The following is a 15,170-nucleotide window of genomic DNA, read 5'->3' on the forward strand; positions in this document are numbered from 1 at the left end:
AAGTCCCAAGAGTCAGAATTTCAAATTTCAAAAAAAATTACAACTTAGGCACTATTGTAGTTAAAAAACAGTCTGACATTTCTAGCTGTAAACAAATGTTTCTTTCCTGAAAGGTTCTCTTCACTATTTCAACTTCTATAGATACTCTCCAGATTGCTCAACACTATTCTTGGGTAGTGGAAAACAAAGAATTCCACCTCCTTCTCTTTGAGACCCAATAGAACCAGGTTTGTTTTTAGGAAACAAGTTCCTCAACAGAATTTGGAAAAGTCTCACTAAGATCAACCACACAGTTCCTCAGTTTTTATGCTTGCTTCATTCGTCGGCTGTCCCAGCTTATGTCAGGCACACAATGGCTATCTTTTTTCTTCCCACCTGATTGGGAGCTTCCTCCAGATCAAACAAGGAGTTTGTGATCTCCTTCTAATCAACAGCATGTTCTCACTGTCTTCATCACTACTCCGGGATAACTTGGGTCCCTTGGAACCTCATGACAAGTCAAATTCCACACAATTCCATGTAACCCCAAGGAGATGTGTCATATCACCACAACATCAGGTCCACTTCCAACTACTTTCTATCCCTTATTGAAATAGTGGACATTCATGATCATTTGAAAAACTTTATTTCTTATCTGAATATCTTTTCAGTTCATCTATGGCTCTGCAATTATGCTGACAGAAAAGGACCATCTTCTTTACTACTATCAGATGAATCCAAATCTACTTCATCAATATAGAGGAATTATGAAATTACTGCAGCATTTCAACTGGAATTGGATCACATTCTTCATTGCCAATGGGATGCATCTAGAGACTGTTATGAATGTCATCATTCCAGAATTTGCAAAAAATGGTATCTGTACTGCAAAGGTATATACATTCATTTTGTGTCATGGTGAAAACTGCATGAAATGTATAGAGAAATCTTATTATGATGTCATGAATAGCAAAGCCAAGGTTCTGGTTTTCAGTGGAGACCTGCGTTCCATGAATCTTTTGAGATGGTTGCTATCTTTTAAATTTGGGCAAATTATAGGAAAAACTAACGGCCATGTTTGGCTTCTAACTGTTGGGATGGAGCTGAAAAACGTCATTACAGCCACTGAGTGGCCAATACATGAATTCCACGGTTCATTTTCCTTTTCAGTCCATTCCGATGAAATCCAGGGATTCCAGCAATTTCTCCAGAATAGAAACCCTTTGAATTCAGTAGGGGATGGTTTCATTAGAGATTTCTGGACTCGGACATTTGACTGTACATTCCAGGACTCTAGGTTCCATCGTAAGAATAGGGATGCCTGCACAGGGATGGAAAGACTGGAGAACCTTCCTGAGCATGTCTTTCCCACGAGAATAACAGGCCAAAGCTATAGCAACTACAATGCTGTTTATGCTGTGGCTCATGCCTTACATGTCATCTATGCATCAATATCCAGACAAAAGGCAATGAATGAAAGGGAAAAAAGGAAACATCTAAATCAGCAGCTCTGGCAGGTAATGACCCAAAAATTATAAAAAAGAATGATATGATACTTCTGATTTGGCAGAGTTGCAGTATCTTTTTAATCCTAACCAGTATAGTCAATGAGAACCTATAGGTCATTTGACAGGTAATCAAGATTGTATTCTTGTTGTTAATGTTTCATTACCATCATGAATTCATTTCCACAAAAGAGTTAAAATTGTAGTTAACAAAGAATGAAGAAAGTCAATCTATGCAACCAATAGTCAAATAAGATATAAAGACTACTGGAGTTTAAAAGTTATATGATAACCATGAATTTAAAACCATAATATATCACTTGTATATGGTCTTTTATGAAAATTCTGATGTTTTGGTTTCAAACCAAAAGATAACAAATTTCAAAATAAAACAATTTAAAATGTCACCAGAAAAATAACAATGAAAGAAAGTTTAACAAATAAAGTAATCCTATTTGATGTTGAAATGACAGTTTTGATGTCAGGTGACCTTCCTTTACATTGTCTCTAAATCCAGAACTGGATTGACCAAAACCTCATTAACGTCTGCCTTTTTATTTCCCATTTCAGCTTTCTAATCTAATAAAAACATTATCATTCAATAACAGTGCTGGAGATGAAATTTCATTTGATCAGGAAGGAAGAGGATATTGTATGGCATCCTGGATTTAACCATGTAAATAACATCTAATTATCACATATGGAATGACTTCAGCTACTTGATTTTTTTTTCACGGATCCTCATGCCATTAATATCAGTGAACTTAGTTTAAAATTCATTATCTTCCTTGCAGGGTTCCAATATCAGTTCTTCCAGATAATATTTGTGTTCTTGATAAAAGTTCTCTGTATTTTGCTCAAGGTGTAGCCTGTTGAGAAACCCAAGAAAAGTCTTCAGAAAATTTAATCAAGTTTCCTTAAGTTTTTATTTGGTCAGTATTGGCCATAAATAATGTGATTTATTATACAATACTAACACAAGTTGGAAATGCTAATAATATTGTACTGAGTGTATTAAGAAAAGATTAACTTTCTCTCACAAGATTGATACTTTTTCCTAAGTTGTAGTAATCAAGCTAAATCAATTTTTTTATAATTTTTATTTTTAATTTTAAAAACAAACATAACACATAAAATCTTTCTTTACATACTGTAGAAAGTGTTTCAGTTGGTTACAAAAACTTTCGCGCATCTCTTCCACTGTCATCAAGTATAGTTCATATTAACTCAAGTATTTTAACTCCAATGTTTATATATGTTACCATCATCATAACTCCAGTTTTATTTGACTATCATTGCTTAGACGTCCTTCATCATAAAATATACCAAAAATTAATACATAACCACACACTGGCATTTCATTTACTATTTCTAAAATCCTCCAATAATACTGAGTCCTTATATCCTATTCTAGCTAAACATCCCTAATATTTAGTAACAAAATTTTCCAATCTTCCTTTTCAAAACACTGTTTGCAATTTACATCCAATTTCCTTATGATGTACCCATACCTATATATAAATTATTTATCATTATCCCTTCTTTATTTGACTATATCCTATATCATAACATTTTCTCCCCAATAGTCAAAACTTGACTCTATCTAATTTAGTTCTTTTTTTAAAATTGACCTTTATATGTAATCCAAAATATTTTCTGATCTTCCCTTCATAGGTATCATTCAATATTCATATCCAATTATTGCTTATCATGACCCTACACATTGTATACATTATTATCATTATCAATTTTTTATTTAACTATACCTATTAACACTAAATTTCACTAAGTTTAACTAGTTTTAAATAATACTCTTCCATCTATCAACCTCTATCTTTTCATTGACAAAACAGTCTCATGTCTTCTGCCATTTGTGGTATTAATCTTCTAAACATCTTCTTGATCAGATTTGTATGGACTTCTCTTAGCAGCTCCTTGCTTGTAAGATCTCTCTTTCTGTTTCTTTATTCTGGTTATCTTTGATTGTCAGCAGTGTTATCAATATTTTTGCTGATAAGGTTTCATAGTCCATAAATTCTTGAATTTCTTTTTCTTATATGTCTTTCAGATAGATTTCCTTTCCATTTATTTCATCTTTCAATATTCCATTCTTTGCATTTTCAAAAACAAACCAGTTGCCATAAATATCAGCAGGTTTAATCTCTTTATATTCATTTTCAACTTCAGTTTTTTGGACTTCAATTCCCTCATTTTGCATTTGATAAACATCTTCAATTTTTTCATCATATTTTGCTGTTAGCTGCTCCAAGTATTCCAATTTTTGTTCTATTTTCTCATACGTATTTGATAATTTTAGTAATTCTGAAATTATTGTCTGTAAGTTTACAATCTTTATATTTTCTTGACATTGTGCTATCTTAAGAAGTGCATCTGCACTTGCTTGGAAGGTTGTTAATGTTAAAACATGGATTCTCAAAAGCCGTCTTTTCCCCTCTTCTCTGGTTGAAAGCACACTTCAAAGGGACATCTGGATTAACCCTAAGCCATCAAAACAAACCGTGAAGAGAGGAGGAAGTTCTGCTTGGATACACAAAGCTCCAATCAACAAAACCTTCCAACATTCGGGCAGTGTACCACTGTTAAAATGTTTTTTTTATGTCTATTTTGTATTTCAAATTAGAAGACAAGGTCCAATCTTTAAATGAATTTAAAAAAAATATCTGCAGCAATGAGAAAGGAAAACTTTGGTCTTTAAATCACAGAGAGTCACAGATGAAAAGTAGAAAAAGAAGACTTAATCCATCCATTTTAAAAGGCTTGTAAAGATTCCATCCATAAAGATAGTATTTACAAAAGTGAGATAACCACTGTCTAAAACCATTAAGGGTTGAATTTCGCCGCTTGATTCTTCTATTCTTCAATTTAAATCAACTTTTAAGTTTTTATAGGCAGTCTCTCTTTTAAAACAATAAAGATTTCACACCAGCTGAAAACACTTTCACTTTCCATTCCTTTCATTTTGGGGCTGCCCCAATCTCATCAGCCTTTGGCTGGAATTTTTGTCACTGGCTGGAAGAAATCATCTTGCTTTGTTCGAGGATTTTGCAATCTCCCCAAGATCAGCAAGACGTATTCTTTCTGTTCACTGTCTCTTCGGGACACTTTAGATCCGTTTGGACCACTCCCAGTGGCAAAACTAAATCAATTTTTAAATGCTAAGGAATATTTTATTATTTTTTCTGAAATAATGTTTTAGTAAGATTGATTCTACTAATAACTTTAAAATGTCACTATTCTATACTCAAGCATTAATATTTCTGAGACCAAATCTTTGAGGATGATTCTCTTCATCTTATCTTGCCAACAGACACTACCTATCTCTGTGTGTAATGCCAATTGTCAGCCTGGCTACCAGAAAGAAACAAAGGAGGGAGAACCATTTTGTTGTTACAATTGTGTGCCTTGTCCGAAAGGGTGGATATCTAACAAAACAGGTGAGATGGCAGCTAAAATAAAAGATCAAATAACAACTACAACAATGCGCTGTAACATGTTTTACTATAGCTGCTTCTTACCTTTCTTATAATATGAATAACCACCATCTATACAGAGTCCCACATCAATGTTCCCTCTAATTTTTTTTTCTGTGTGTACAGAAGAGTATAGTGTTTGAGCGGCATATTTTCATGCCTGAGCACCTGAATTTTTTTAGCCATAATTGCCATCAGAGCAGATGTTGGGAGGGGGCAAGGAGGAAAAGGGTCTCCTCCATCTCCCTCAGACCCCCAGGGAAAGGAAAGAAAATGGGAAAGAAGAAAAGGAAAGGAAAAAGGAAAGGAAATAGAAAGAAGGAAAGGAAAAAGGAAAGGAGAAAGGAAAGGAAAAGAGAAAGGAAAAAGGAAAGGAAAAAGGAAATGGAAAAGAAGGAAAGGAAAAAGGAAAGGAAAGGAGAAAGGAAAAGAAAGGAGAAAGGAAAAGAAAAGGAAAGAGTGGAAAGGATTGGTACTGCTCAAAAATCAAGTCTCAAGATCCCGTGGACCCCTTTGGCTGAGGCATTCCAATTCCACGCTACTTCCCTCTCTCCCCAAAGCGAAGGGATGGCAGAAAAAATGCTGAGCCCAGAATGGGGTTTCAGATGAAGCAATTCCTGAGAAACCCCGGATGTGCAGAGAAACACAGGCTACAACCAGCAAATCCCGTTTTCCCAGGAACTGATGAAGCCCCAGAGGACCAATGGGAATTCTCCCTTCTGCAGTGTCACTGGTCTCCGGACAGAGTCTTCCTTGATTTCACCAATCACCAGATGGAGGAGAGAGTTTGGTGCAGAGAGAGAAGGGAGGGAGGGGGGATATTTTTAGTCACATTTAAACACATTAAAAAACACTGCGCTGCAGTTTGAAACTTGTGCACGGTGTTTTGTTTTTTTTTTGTTACCTGTGTGGCCGCGCAGGAGCGCAGCTTAGAGGGAACATTGTCCTACATGTGTTTTGAGGAAATGAGATGTAAAACCTGTCAGACTTGTTCCTTAGGTCACTTAGGAAAGAAAGACTCTTGACTCCATTAATTTCCTAAGGGTTGCAGATTGCAGAAAAGTTTAAAACTTAGAATTAAGAATTAAAACTTAGAATTAAGTTTAATGCATAAAATATTATATGCTTTCCCCCTTATTCCAGCCCTCTCACCAAGACCAGTTTGTCTTCAGCCAATGAGGAGCCACTCAGAATCAATGACATGTTTGAGGCAATCCACCTTCCATTCTCAGGCTGCATGGCCATTGAGTATTGGCAAAAAGTGTGGTTCCATCCTTCCCTGGCCTTCCTCAAGTTGTCATCACCCCATCCACATTTCCTGTGTCACCACTGCATATGTTTATTGTCCATTTCTCTCTCCCCCCCACACAGTGATCCCTCCATCCAGGAGGCCCACAAAGTGTGAAGCCAAATATGGCAGAAATGACAATGCCAAAGAGTTTTTTAACATGTTTAGGCCGTCTCTAAATTAGGATTACTCAAGAATGATTTATATTAACTGGTAATATTAGTTCCAGAGATGTTTTCTCCACCTAGATTGAAGGAAAATGGGGGAGCTTTGATCAGCAAACTTTCAACCACCTTCAGTTTGTATCCCAGTTTTGCATCTACTGGAACCATACTGCCCAGGATGCATCACTCATTTTTTTCATTCTGCTTGGCCACTTGATATCGTTCACAATATTATTCACGAATATCATCATTTGTTTTGTTGTCCATGTACTTTAGAATAGTTTCTATTAATAAAAGAAAAATTGACTCAGCAGTGCATGCCACAATTTATAGGGTTTAATATAAAGTCAGAGCAACCAGAAATAACTTGTCACACAAAAAGTGATGTTCTTTGTTATTCATTGTTATTCTAAGCTTATTCATTCAGTAACAAATGAACCATTACATCTTTTCCAATTTGCCTATATTTTTAAAAATGTCATTAAAGTTCTATTGCTAATAGACAACTAACAGAAATAATTAGAAACTCACACAAGATTTCCCTTTTAATTTTGTGAACTTTTGCAGATATGGACAATTGTTTCAAATGTCCACAAGATCAGTATGCGAACAAGCAACAGAATGGATGCATTCCAAAGGTCATTAGCTATTTGTCCTATGAAGAACCACTGGTTATGATCATAGTTACTTGTACAGTCTTGTTGTCTGCTACTACTATTCAGATCTTGAAGACATTTAGGAAGCATCACAATACTTACATAGTGAAAGCAAACAATCGTGATCTTTCCTACATTCTTCTCATCTCACTTCTCCTCTGTTTTCTTTGCTCATTGCTCTTCCTTGGCAGACCACTAACAACAACTTGTTTCCTTCGCCAAACTACTTTTGGGGTCATTTTCACTATGGCAGTTTCTTGTGTGTTGGCAAAAACCTTTATTGTAGTTTTGGCTTTCATGGCCACAAAGCCAGGATCCCAGATGAAGAAGTGGACAGGGAAACGACTGGCCAGCTTCATTGTTGTTTCTTGCACTTTTCCTCAAGTAGGCATCTGTGTTGTGTGGCTTGCAACATTCCCTCCTTTCCCAGATAGTGATATGCTTTCAATGAGTGAACAAGTTGTCCTTCAGTGTAATGAGTCATCACCCATCATGTTCTATCTTGTTTTGAGCTACCTGGGATTACTAGCCATTGCCAGCTTCACTGTAGCTTTCTTTGCCCGGAAGTTGCCAGACACTTTTAATGAAGCCAAATTCATCACTTTCAGCATGTTGGTGTTTTGCAGTGTGTGGCTGACTTTTGTTCCAACTTACCTGAGCACCAAAGGAAAATACATGGTCACTGTGGAGATCTTCTCCATCTTAACCTCTAGTGCTGGATTGCTGGGGTGCATCTTTGGTCCCAAATGCTACATTATTCTGTTGAGACCTGAGCTGAACAAAAGAGAACATTTAATTAGCAAAAAAACCTGAAGATGTCAATTTTGCAGTGGCAGCATCCCCAATAGTACCAGAAGAGAGTAGGAATGACATTTTAGTGACATAGCTTTGTATATTCATGAGTTAAATTCTCTCTCTCTCTGTCTCTGTCTCTGTCTCTCTCTCTCTCTCCCTCCCTCCCTCAACCTATCTGTCTCCCACTCTCTGTGTGTCTGTTCTCTCTCTGTCTCCTCTCTACCAATTCCTTCCTTCCTTCCTTCTTTCCATTTTATATGTTTTGTATCTTATACATAGTGCTCATTTTCTGGAACACGCATATAGTGGCCATAACATCTAAAACATCTTGAACATCTGCGCTTGCGCTGAGAAGATGGCTGCCTGAGCTTTTCACTCCGGCTGAGAAGAGTGTTCAAACTGTCCCAAATTGAACTCCCCCGCTGTCTACCAGACTTAAACAGTGAGGGATCCAAGAGAGGAGTTGTGCTGAGCCCGGGGTGATTAACGAAATTGGAAAGCGTTACCCAGAGGCTTAGCTGAAGGCTCTGGAACGGACTTCAACGCTCCGGCTTTTTGGTGTTTCGGCGTTCTCAGCTGTTTGCGAACGACCTCGGCTTATTGGGCGTCTTTCCTCCCCCCCTCACACGGATGGTGAGCCCCAGGCTTGAAGCGAGTGGAACCGAATGGAACTGAGCTAAGTTCGGGTGTCCCCTGCTTTTAAGGTAGAGGGCGCTTGGAGTGTGTGAGGTGATATTGCTTTTGAACTGTTGTGTTTAAAGGCGCTAAAGACGCCAAAGACACGGGGATGCTGAGGCCGGCATTGTAGAGGTTAATAGAATAGAATAGAATAAGTTTATTTATAGGCCGCCCTTTTCCCTGAGGGGACTCAGGGATGCGGCTCAGCTGACTGAAAGACCTTGCCGGAGGTGCCATCTGCTCGCTGGGATTCTGAGACCAGCTGGGAGTGGTGCGATTGATGCGAGCAGCGCCTAAAAGATCATTATAGCTCAGCTGCTGGGAGGGGGGTGAGCTGCTGAGAACTAAGCCTAGGTTGCGCATGTGTGGGACTCGGATGGCTGCCTGGCTTCTCGTTCCACAGAAGCCAGTGCTAAATACAGAAGATCTCTAGAGCCTCCAGAGTCCATTTACAACAAACAACAAAGCCCAACAAACATCTCCTTAACCGTCTATTAGGAACAATAGATGATGGCAGCTGCAGGGACGAGGACTTGGTATCAGGAAAATCGGTGCTCTCTCCCACTCCTTCTTGAGCAGCTGGGGCCAGCTTCAGACTCTAGCCCACCAGATTATGGACCTTATATAATTCCAGGAAAGAGACTTCCTTCCACGTGGTCCACTGATCTCCTCCGGGACTTTAAGGAGAGTAAAACTGAACGCTTTCTAGCTACAAACATCAGGCATTTTTGCCTTGCCTTTCCCCACGTGTGACTGCTTTGTACACCATTGACTTCTGGTCTTCCAGCCGTGGACTTTTCTCTGGGACATAGAAGAGGGAAAAGAGCGGAGCAGCTCCCTCCTCATTTCTTACACCATTGTCTGATAGCGCACTATCGCAGTGCTCCGTAATTTTTAACTGGTATGGTGAGTGCATGGGACTTGCTTGTGATTGAATGAATGATCTCACTTTTATTATTCCATTTTATTGTATTTTATGTGTTTTAATTACCACGTGGGGACTGTCTGAGTGAACAAATGAGTGTGTTTGATTCGGAGGGCCTGCCGGGGAATGCGGGAGTTATAGGGGTGGTTGAGGGAACCACGGACACAGGAGTGGGCCGGAGCATTACGGTCGTAACAGGGAGGGGCAGATATGGCGGGGACTTTAGGGCTGGCCATTACCGGGGAAAGAGGGCTCACTGCGTCATAGAGATCCCTCCTTCCGGCCCTATGAGTCCAACTCCAAGGCCAGATGGCGTGAGTAATCAGGACCCTGGTCTCAGGCTGTTGTCGCTAAATGCCAGGTCTGTAGTTCATAAGGCTCGCCTCGTCCGGGACTTAATTTTAGACGAGAGGGCAGACCTGGCATGTATTACTGAAACCTGGCTGGGCCCGGAGGGAGGAGTCCCCCTCGTAGAGATGTGCCCAGAAGGTGTTCAGGTGCTTCATCAGCCGAGAGCCCAGGGAAGGGGTGGAGGTGTGGCTACTTTTCTTTTTCTTGCGCATGTGCGGGACCCGGATGGCTGCCTGGCTTCTCGTTCCATAGAAGCCGGTGCTAAATACTAAAGATTTCCAGAGCCTCCGGAGTCCACCAACAATATCAGCAAAGCCCCCTGGAAGGGCTTGGTCCCAGGAATCCTGTAAGGGCCAGCATTCCGTCGGCAGCTGCCTGTGGCTGTCCCTTGGAGCAGCGGAACCACGGCGGCTCGGATCAGCGATTTACGGCGTGAGAAGATGGCGGCGCCACGCTGCCGATCTCAGCGTTTTGCAACTTTGTAACTTCTCGGCGCTCCCTCTTTCTCTCTGCCGGCTGTGACGGACTTGGAGTGGTGCGGTGAGCTCGGGGGGGCTCAGTTCTTTGTCATCTGAACAGCGGGGGTTATTAGAACTGCCGGAAATCATTTGGGAGCTGTGGGTTGGGCGGCTGGCTGTATTTGCCACCGCTGTAGCCCCCCCCCCTCCGGACTTCCCCCCCCCCCGTCCTACTCTGTCCGTCCTACTCTGTTGTTCTATTGCCAGCTGCCTGCTTATCCTGTGGTCCTGCGATCCTCTGGGCCGCTATCTGTTCGGCTGGGGACTGAATGGAGGATGGAAAACGGAGCCTTGAGTAGCTCTATTACTATTCTATGCTTGATCTGAAGAGAAAAGAGGCCTGAACACTCCTCCTCCCCCCCCATCCTCTGGCCCCTTTATCATCACAGCTGCCTCAGGCATTGCTCCTTGTCGCTCCCCCCTGTCATTGGGGAGCTTTTTCTGACTTTTTACCATCTCATCGATTGCCTATTAGGAGCAATAGATGATGGCAGCTGTAGGGACAAGGCCTTGGCACCAAGGAAACTGATGCTTTCTCCCCCTCTGCCTTGAGCAGCTGGAGCCAGCTTCAGACTTTGGCCCATTGGACTATGGACCTTATATAATCTCAGGAAAGAGACTGTCTTCTATGTGGACTGCTGACCTCCTCTGGGACCTTAAGAGGGACAAGACTGGACAGACCCTGCTTACAAACATCAGGCATTTTTGCCTTGCCCCCCCCCACATGCGACTGCCTTGTATATCATCAATCTCTGGCCTTCCAGCTGTGGACTTTCCTTTGGGACATAGAAGAGGGAGAAGAACGGAGCAGCTCCCTCCTCATTTGTTATATCACCGCCTGATAGCGCACTGTTGCAGTGCTCCGTAACTTTTAATTTTTTAAGCTTAATTTTTTATTGGTATGGTGAGTGCATGGGATTGCTAGTGATAGAATGAATGATCCCACTTTTATTATTCCATTTTGCTGTATTTTTGTGTTTTAATTACCACGTGGGGACTGACTGAGTGAATATATGAGTATGACTGATTCGGAGGGCCTGCCGGGGATTGCGGGAGCCATAGGGGTGGCTGAGGGAACCACGCCCACGGGAGTGGGTCGGGGCATTACGGTCATAACAGGGAGGGGCAGATATGGCGGGGACTTTAGGGCTGGCCATTACCGGGGAAGGAGGGTTCGCTACATCACAGAGATCCCTCCTTCCGGCCCTATGAGTCCCACTCCGAGGCCAGATGGCGCGGGTAGTCAGGACCCTGGCCTCAGGCTGCTGTCGCTAAATGCCAGGTCTGTTGTTCACAAGGCTCCTCTCGTCCGGGACTTAATTTTAGACGAGAGGGCAGACCTGGCATGTATTACTGAAACCTGGCTGGGCACAGAAGGAGGAGTCCCCCTTGTAGAGATGTGCCCAGAAGGATTTCAGGTGCTTCATCAGCCGAGAGCCCAGAGAAGGGGTGGCGGTGTGGCTGTTGTTATCCAGGAGTCTCTAGTACCTCGTAGGGTCCCTGCTCCGGAGCTTGTCGGGTGTGAGACTCTGCTGGTAAAGTTGGACCTCAAGGGTCAAGTGGGTCTGCTGCTAACGTACCTGCCTCCCAACTACGTTGCAGCAGCCCTCCCCTCGCTCCTCGAGTCAGTAGCCGAGCTGGCAATTGAGTTCCCCAGGCTCATGGTTCTGGGGGACTTCAATTTGCCATCGCTCGGTGAACACTCTGATGGGGCGCAGGAGTTCATGGCTTCCATGACAGCCATGGGCTTGACCCAGGTAATTCGGGGCCCAACCCACTCAGCGGGTCACATGCTCGACCTCGTATTTCTCTCGGAGCAGTGGATGTGTGATCTTGGTCTGAGGGGTAGTGAGACCATACCCCTGTCGTGGTCAGACCACTGCCTACTGAGGCTCGACTTCCGGAGGCCAAACCCCCACCGTAGGGAGGAGGAACCGACCAGGTGGTTCCGCCCCAGGCGACTGATGGACCCTATGAGGTTCCAGACGGAGCTTGGGGTTATTCCTGATACCCTCGCCCACAGTTCGGCGGAGACTCTGGCTGCTGCCTGGCACTCGGCAGCATCGGAGTCTCTCGACCGGATTGCGCCACTACGGCCCCTCCGGGCCAGCGGATCCCGGAGACCCCCTTGGTTCACCGAGGAACTCCGGGAGATGAAGCGCTGGAGGAGATGCCTAGAGCACCGATGGAGGTCCAATAAGTCCGAATCGAACCGAGCAATGGTAACCACCTGCACCAAGGAATACACCAGGGCACTTAGGGCAGCGAAAAGATCTCATATAGCCACCTTGGTTGCGTCCGCTGAGTCCCGCCCAGCCGCCCTGTTTAAGATAACCCGCTCCCTATTAAATAAAAGGGAAGCGGGGGAACCCTTGCAGGGCAGAGCTGAGGATTATGCCCAATTCTTAGCGGACAAAATTGCTCGGTTTCGGTCGGACTTGGACTCCATCCCCGCAGTTCCAGCCGAGGCACAAGAGGATCAGGTGGAACATCTCTGGGTTGAGTTTCAGGATGTTACCCCCGGGGATGTGGACAAGGCCATGAGGGCTGTAAGTGCCTCCACCTGCGTACTGGATCCGTGTCCCTCATGGCTGGTTACTAACAATAATGAGGTGACACGAGGCTGGATCCAGGCGGTTGTGACCGCCTCTCTTCGGGAGGGGAACTTCCCCACCGCACTGAAAGCGGCGGTGGTGAGACCCCTCCTAAAGAAGCCATCTTTGGATCCAGCTGTTCTTAATAACTATCGCCCAGTCTCCAACCTTCCCTTCCTCGGGAAGGTTGTTGAGAAGGTGGTGGCCTTTCAGCTCCAACGGTCCTTGGAGGAAGCAAACTATCTTGACCCCTTCCAGTCAGGCTTCAGACCCGGTTACAGCACAGAAACCGCTTTGGTCGCATTGACCGATGATCTCTGGAGAGCCAGAGATGGAGGATTCTCCTCCATCCTGGTTCTCCTTGACCTCTCAGCGGCTTTCGATACCATCGACCATGGTATCCTTCTGCGACGACTGCGGGAGGTGGGGGTGGGAGGCACCGTGCTGCGGTGGTTCTCTTCCTACCTCTCGGACAGGTCGCAGTCGGTGTTAGTGGGGGGGCAGAGATCGTCCCCTAGGCCCCTAACATATGGGGTGCCTCAGGGCTCGGTCTTATCCCCCCTACTATTCAACATCTACATGAAACCGCTGGGAGAGATCATCCGCAGGCACGGGATCAGATACCATCAATATGCGGACGATACTCAATTGTATCTGTCCACCACGTGCCAACTCAATGAAGTGGCAGACGTGATGAACCGAGGCCTGGAGGCTGTTATGGACTGGATGAGGGCTAACAAGCTTGTGCTCAACCCAGAAAAGACCGAGTGGCTGTTGTGTTTCCCTCCCAAAGATTCCACCAATATTCCATCTCTCAGGCTGGGGGGTCAAATTCTATACCCCTCAGAGAGGGTTCGCAACTTGGGAGTCCTCCTAGATCCACAGCTATCGTTTGACCATCACTTGACGGCTGTGGCTAGGGGGGCATTCGCCCAGGTTCGCCTGGTGCGCCAGTTGCGACCCTACCTGAATCGGGAGGCACTCACAACAGTCACTCGGGCCCTTGTGACCTCTAGGCTGGAATACTGCAATGTGCTCTACATGGGGCTGCCCTTGAAGAGCATCCGGCGTCTTCAGCTGGTACAGAACGCGGCCGCGCGAGCGATTGTGGGTGCACCGCGGTTCACCCACATTACACCTATCCTCCGCGAGCTGCGCTGGCTACCTGTCGATTTCCGGATGCGCTTCAAGGTGCTATTAGTCACCCATAAAGCCCTGCATGGTAGTGGATCTGGATACTTGAGAGACCGCCTTCTGCCAATTACCTCCCTGCGACCAATTAGATCACACAGATTGGGCCTCCTCCGTATTCCATCGGCAAGCCAGTGTCGGCTGGCAACCACAAGGAGGAGGGCCTTCTCAGTAGTAGCCCCGACCCTTTGGAACGAACTCCCCGTGGAGATTCGTACCCTCACCACCGTCCAGGCCTTCCGCACAGCCTTGAAGAACTGGCTAGCCCGTCAGGCCTGGGGATGAAGATAGTTGCCCCTCCCGAATGATGAATGCATGTTGCCTATTGTTTTTATTATATGTGTCTATGTTACTGTTTGCATTTCCCCTTCCCTGATTTTATGTGAGCCGCCCTGAGTCCCCTCAGGGAAAAGGGCGGCTTACAAATTTCAATAAAATCTCAAAAAATCTCAAAAATCTATTGTTATCTGAGAGTCTCTAGTACCTCGTAGGATCCTTGCTCCGGAGCTTGTCGGGTGTGAGTCCATGCTGGTGAAGTTGGACCTCAAGGGTCAAGTGGGTTTGCTGTTAATGTACCTGCTTCCCAACAGCGTTGCAGCAGCCCTCCCCTCGCTCCTCGAGTCGGTAGCCGAGCTGGCAATTGAGTTCCCCAGGCTTATGGTTCTGGGGGATTTCAATTTGCCTTCGCTCGGTGAACACTCTGATGGAGCGTAGGAGTTCATGGCTTCCATGACAGCCATGGGCTTGACCCAGGTAATTTGGGGCCCAAACCATTCAGCGGGTCACACGCTCGACCTCATATTCCTCTCGGAGCAGTGGACTTGTGATCTTGGTCTGAGGGGTAATGAGATCATACCCCTGTCATGGTCAGACCATTGCCTACTGAGGCTTGACTTTCGGAGGCCAAACCTCCGCTGTAGGGAGGAGGAACCGACCAGGTGGTTCCTCCCCAGGCGACTTATGGATCCCTTGAGGTTCCAGACGGAGCTTGGTGCTATTCCTGATACTCTCACCCACAGTCCGGTGGAGACCCTG

At 44.5% G+C, this 15,170-nt stretch overlaps 2 protein-coding genes across 2 annotated transcripts; both read left to right on the top strand.

Moving 5' to 3' along the window:
• Positions 1–671: 671 nt before the first annotated feature.
• LOC148046075 (vomeronasal type-2 receptor 26-like) lies at positions 672–1,517 on the top strand. Its single transcript, XM_087714484.1, has one exon. It carries the CDS (start codon positions 672–674, stop codon positions 1,515–1,517), a length of 846 nt encoding a protein of 281 aa, XP_087570610.1.
• A 3,265-nt stretch (positions 1,518–4,782) lies between these two features.
• On the top strand, positions 4,783–7,896 carry LOC148046076 (vomeronasal type-2 receptor 26-like). Its single transcript, XM_087714485.1, has 2 exons — positions 4,783–4,939; positions 6,995–7,896. The coding sequence occupies exons 1-2, from the start codon at positions 4,783–4,785 to the stop codon at positions 7,894–7,896; spliced, it is 1,059 nt and encodes a 352-aa protein (XP_087570611.1).
• The last annotated feature ends 7,274 nt before the right edge of the window (positions 7,897–15,170 follow it).

This window comes from Thamnophis sirtalis, unplaced genomic scaffold (genome assembly GCF_051295495.1).
Source record: "Thamnophis sirtalis isolate CommonGarterSnake01/CBP01778 unplaced genomic scaffold, rThaSir2_p1.2 scaffold_4, whole genome shotgun sequence".
Taxonomy (NCBI): domain Eukaryota; kingdom Metazoa; phylum Chordata; class Lepidosauria; order Squamata; family Natricidae; genus Thamnophis; species Thamnophis sirtalis.

Bases quoted from the DNA above. Each gene is read 5' to 3' on its own strand.
- LOC148046075 (XM_087714484.1), top strand. From the start codon at position 672: ATGCTGACAGAAAAGGACCATCTTCTTTACTACTATCAGATGAATCCA.
- LOC148046076 (XM_087714485.1), top strand. From the start codon at position 4,783: ATGATTCTCTTCATCTTATCTTGCCAACAGACACTACCTATCTCTGTG. The intron at 4,940-6,994 runs GTGAGATGGCAG...GAACTTTTGCAG, and splicing joins GTGGATATCTAACAAAACAG to ATATGGACAATTGTTTCAAA.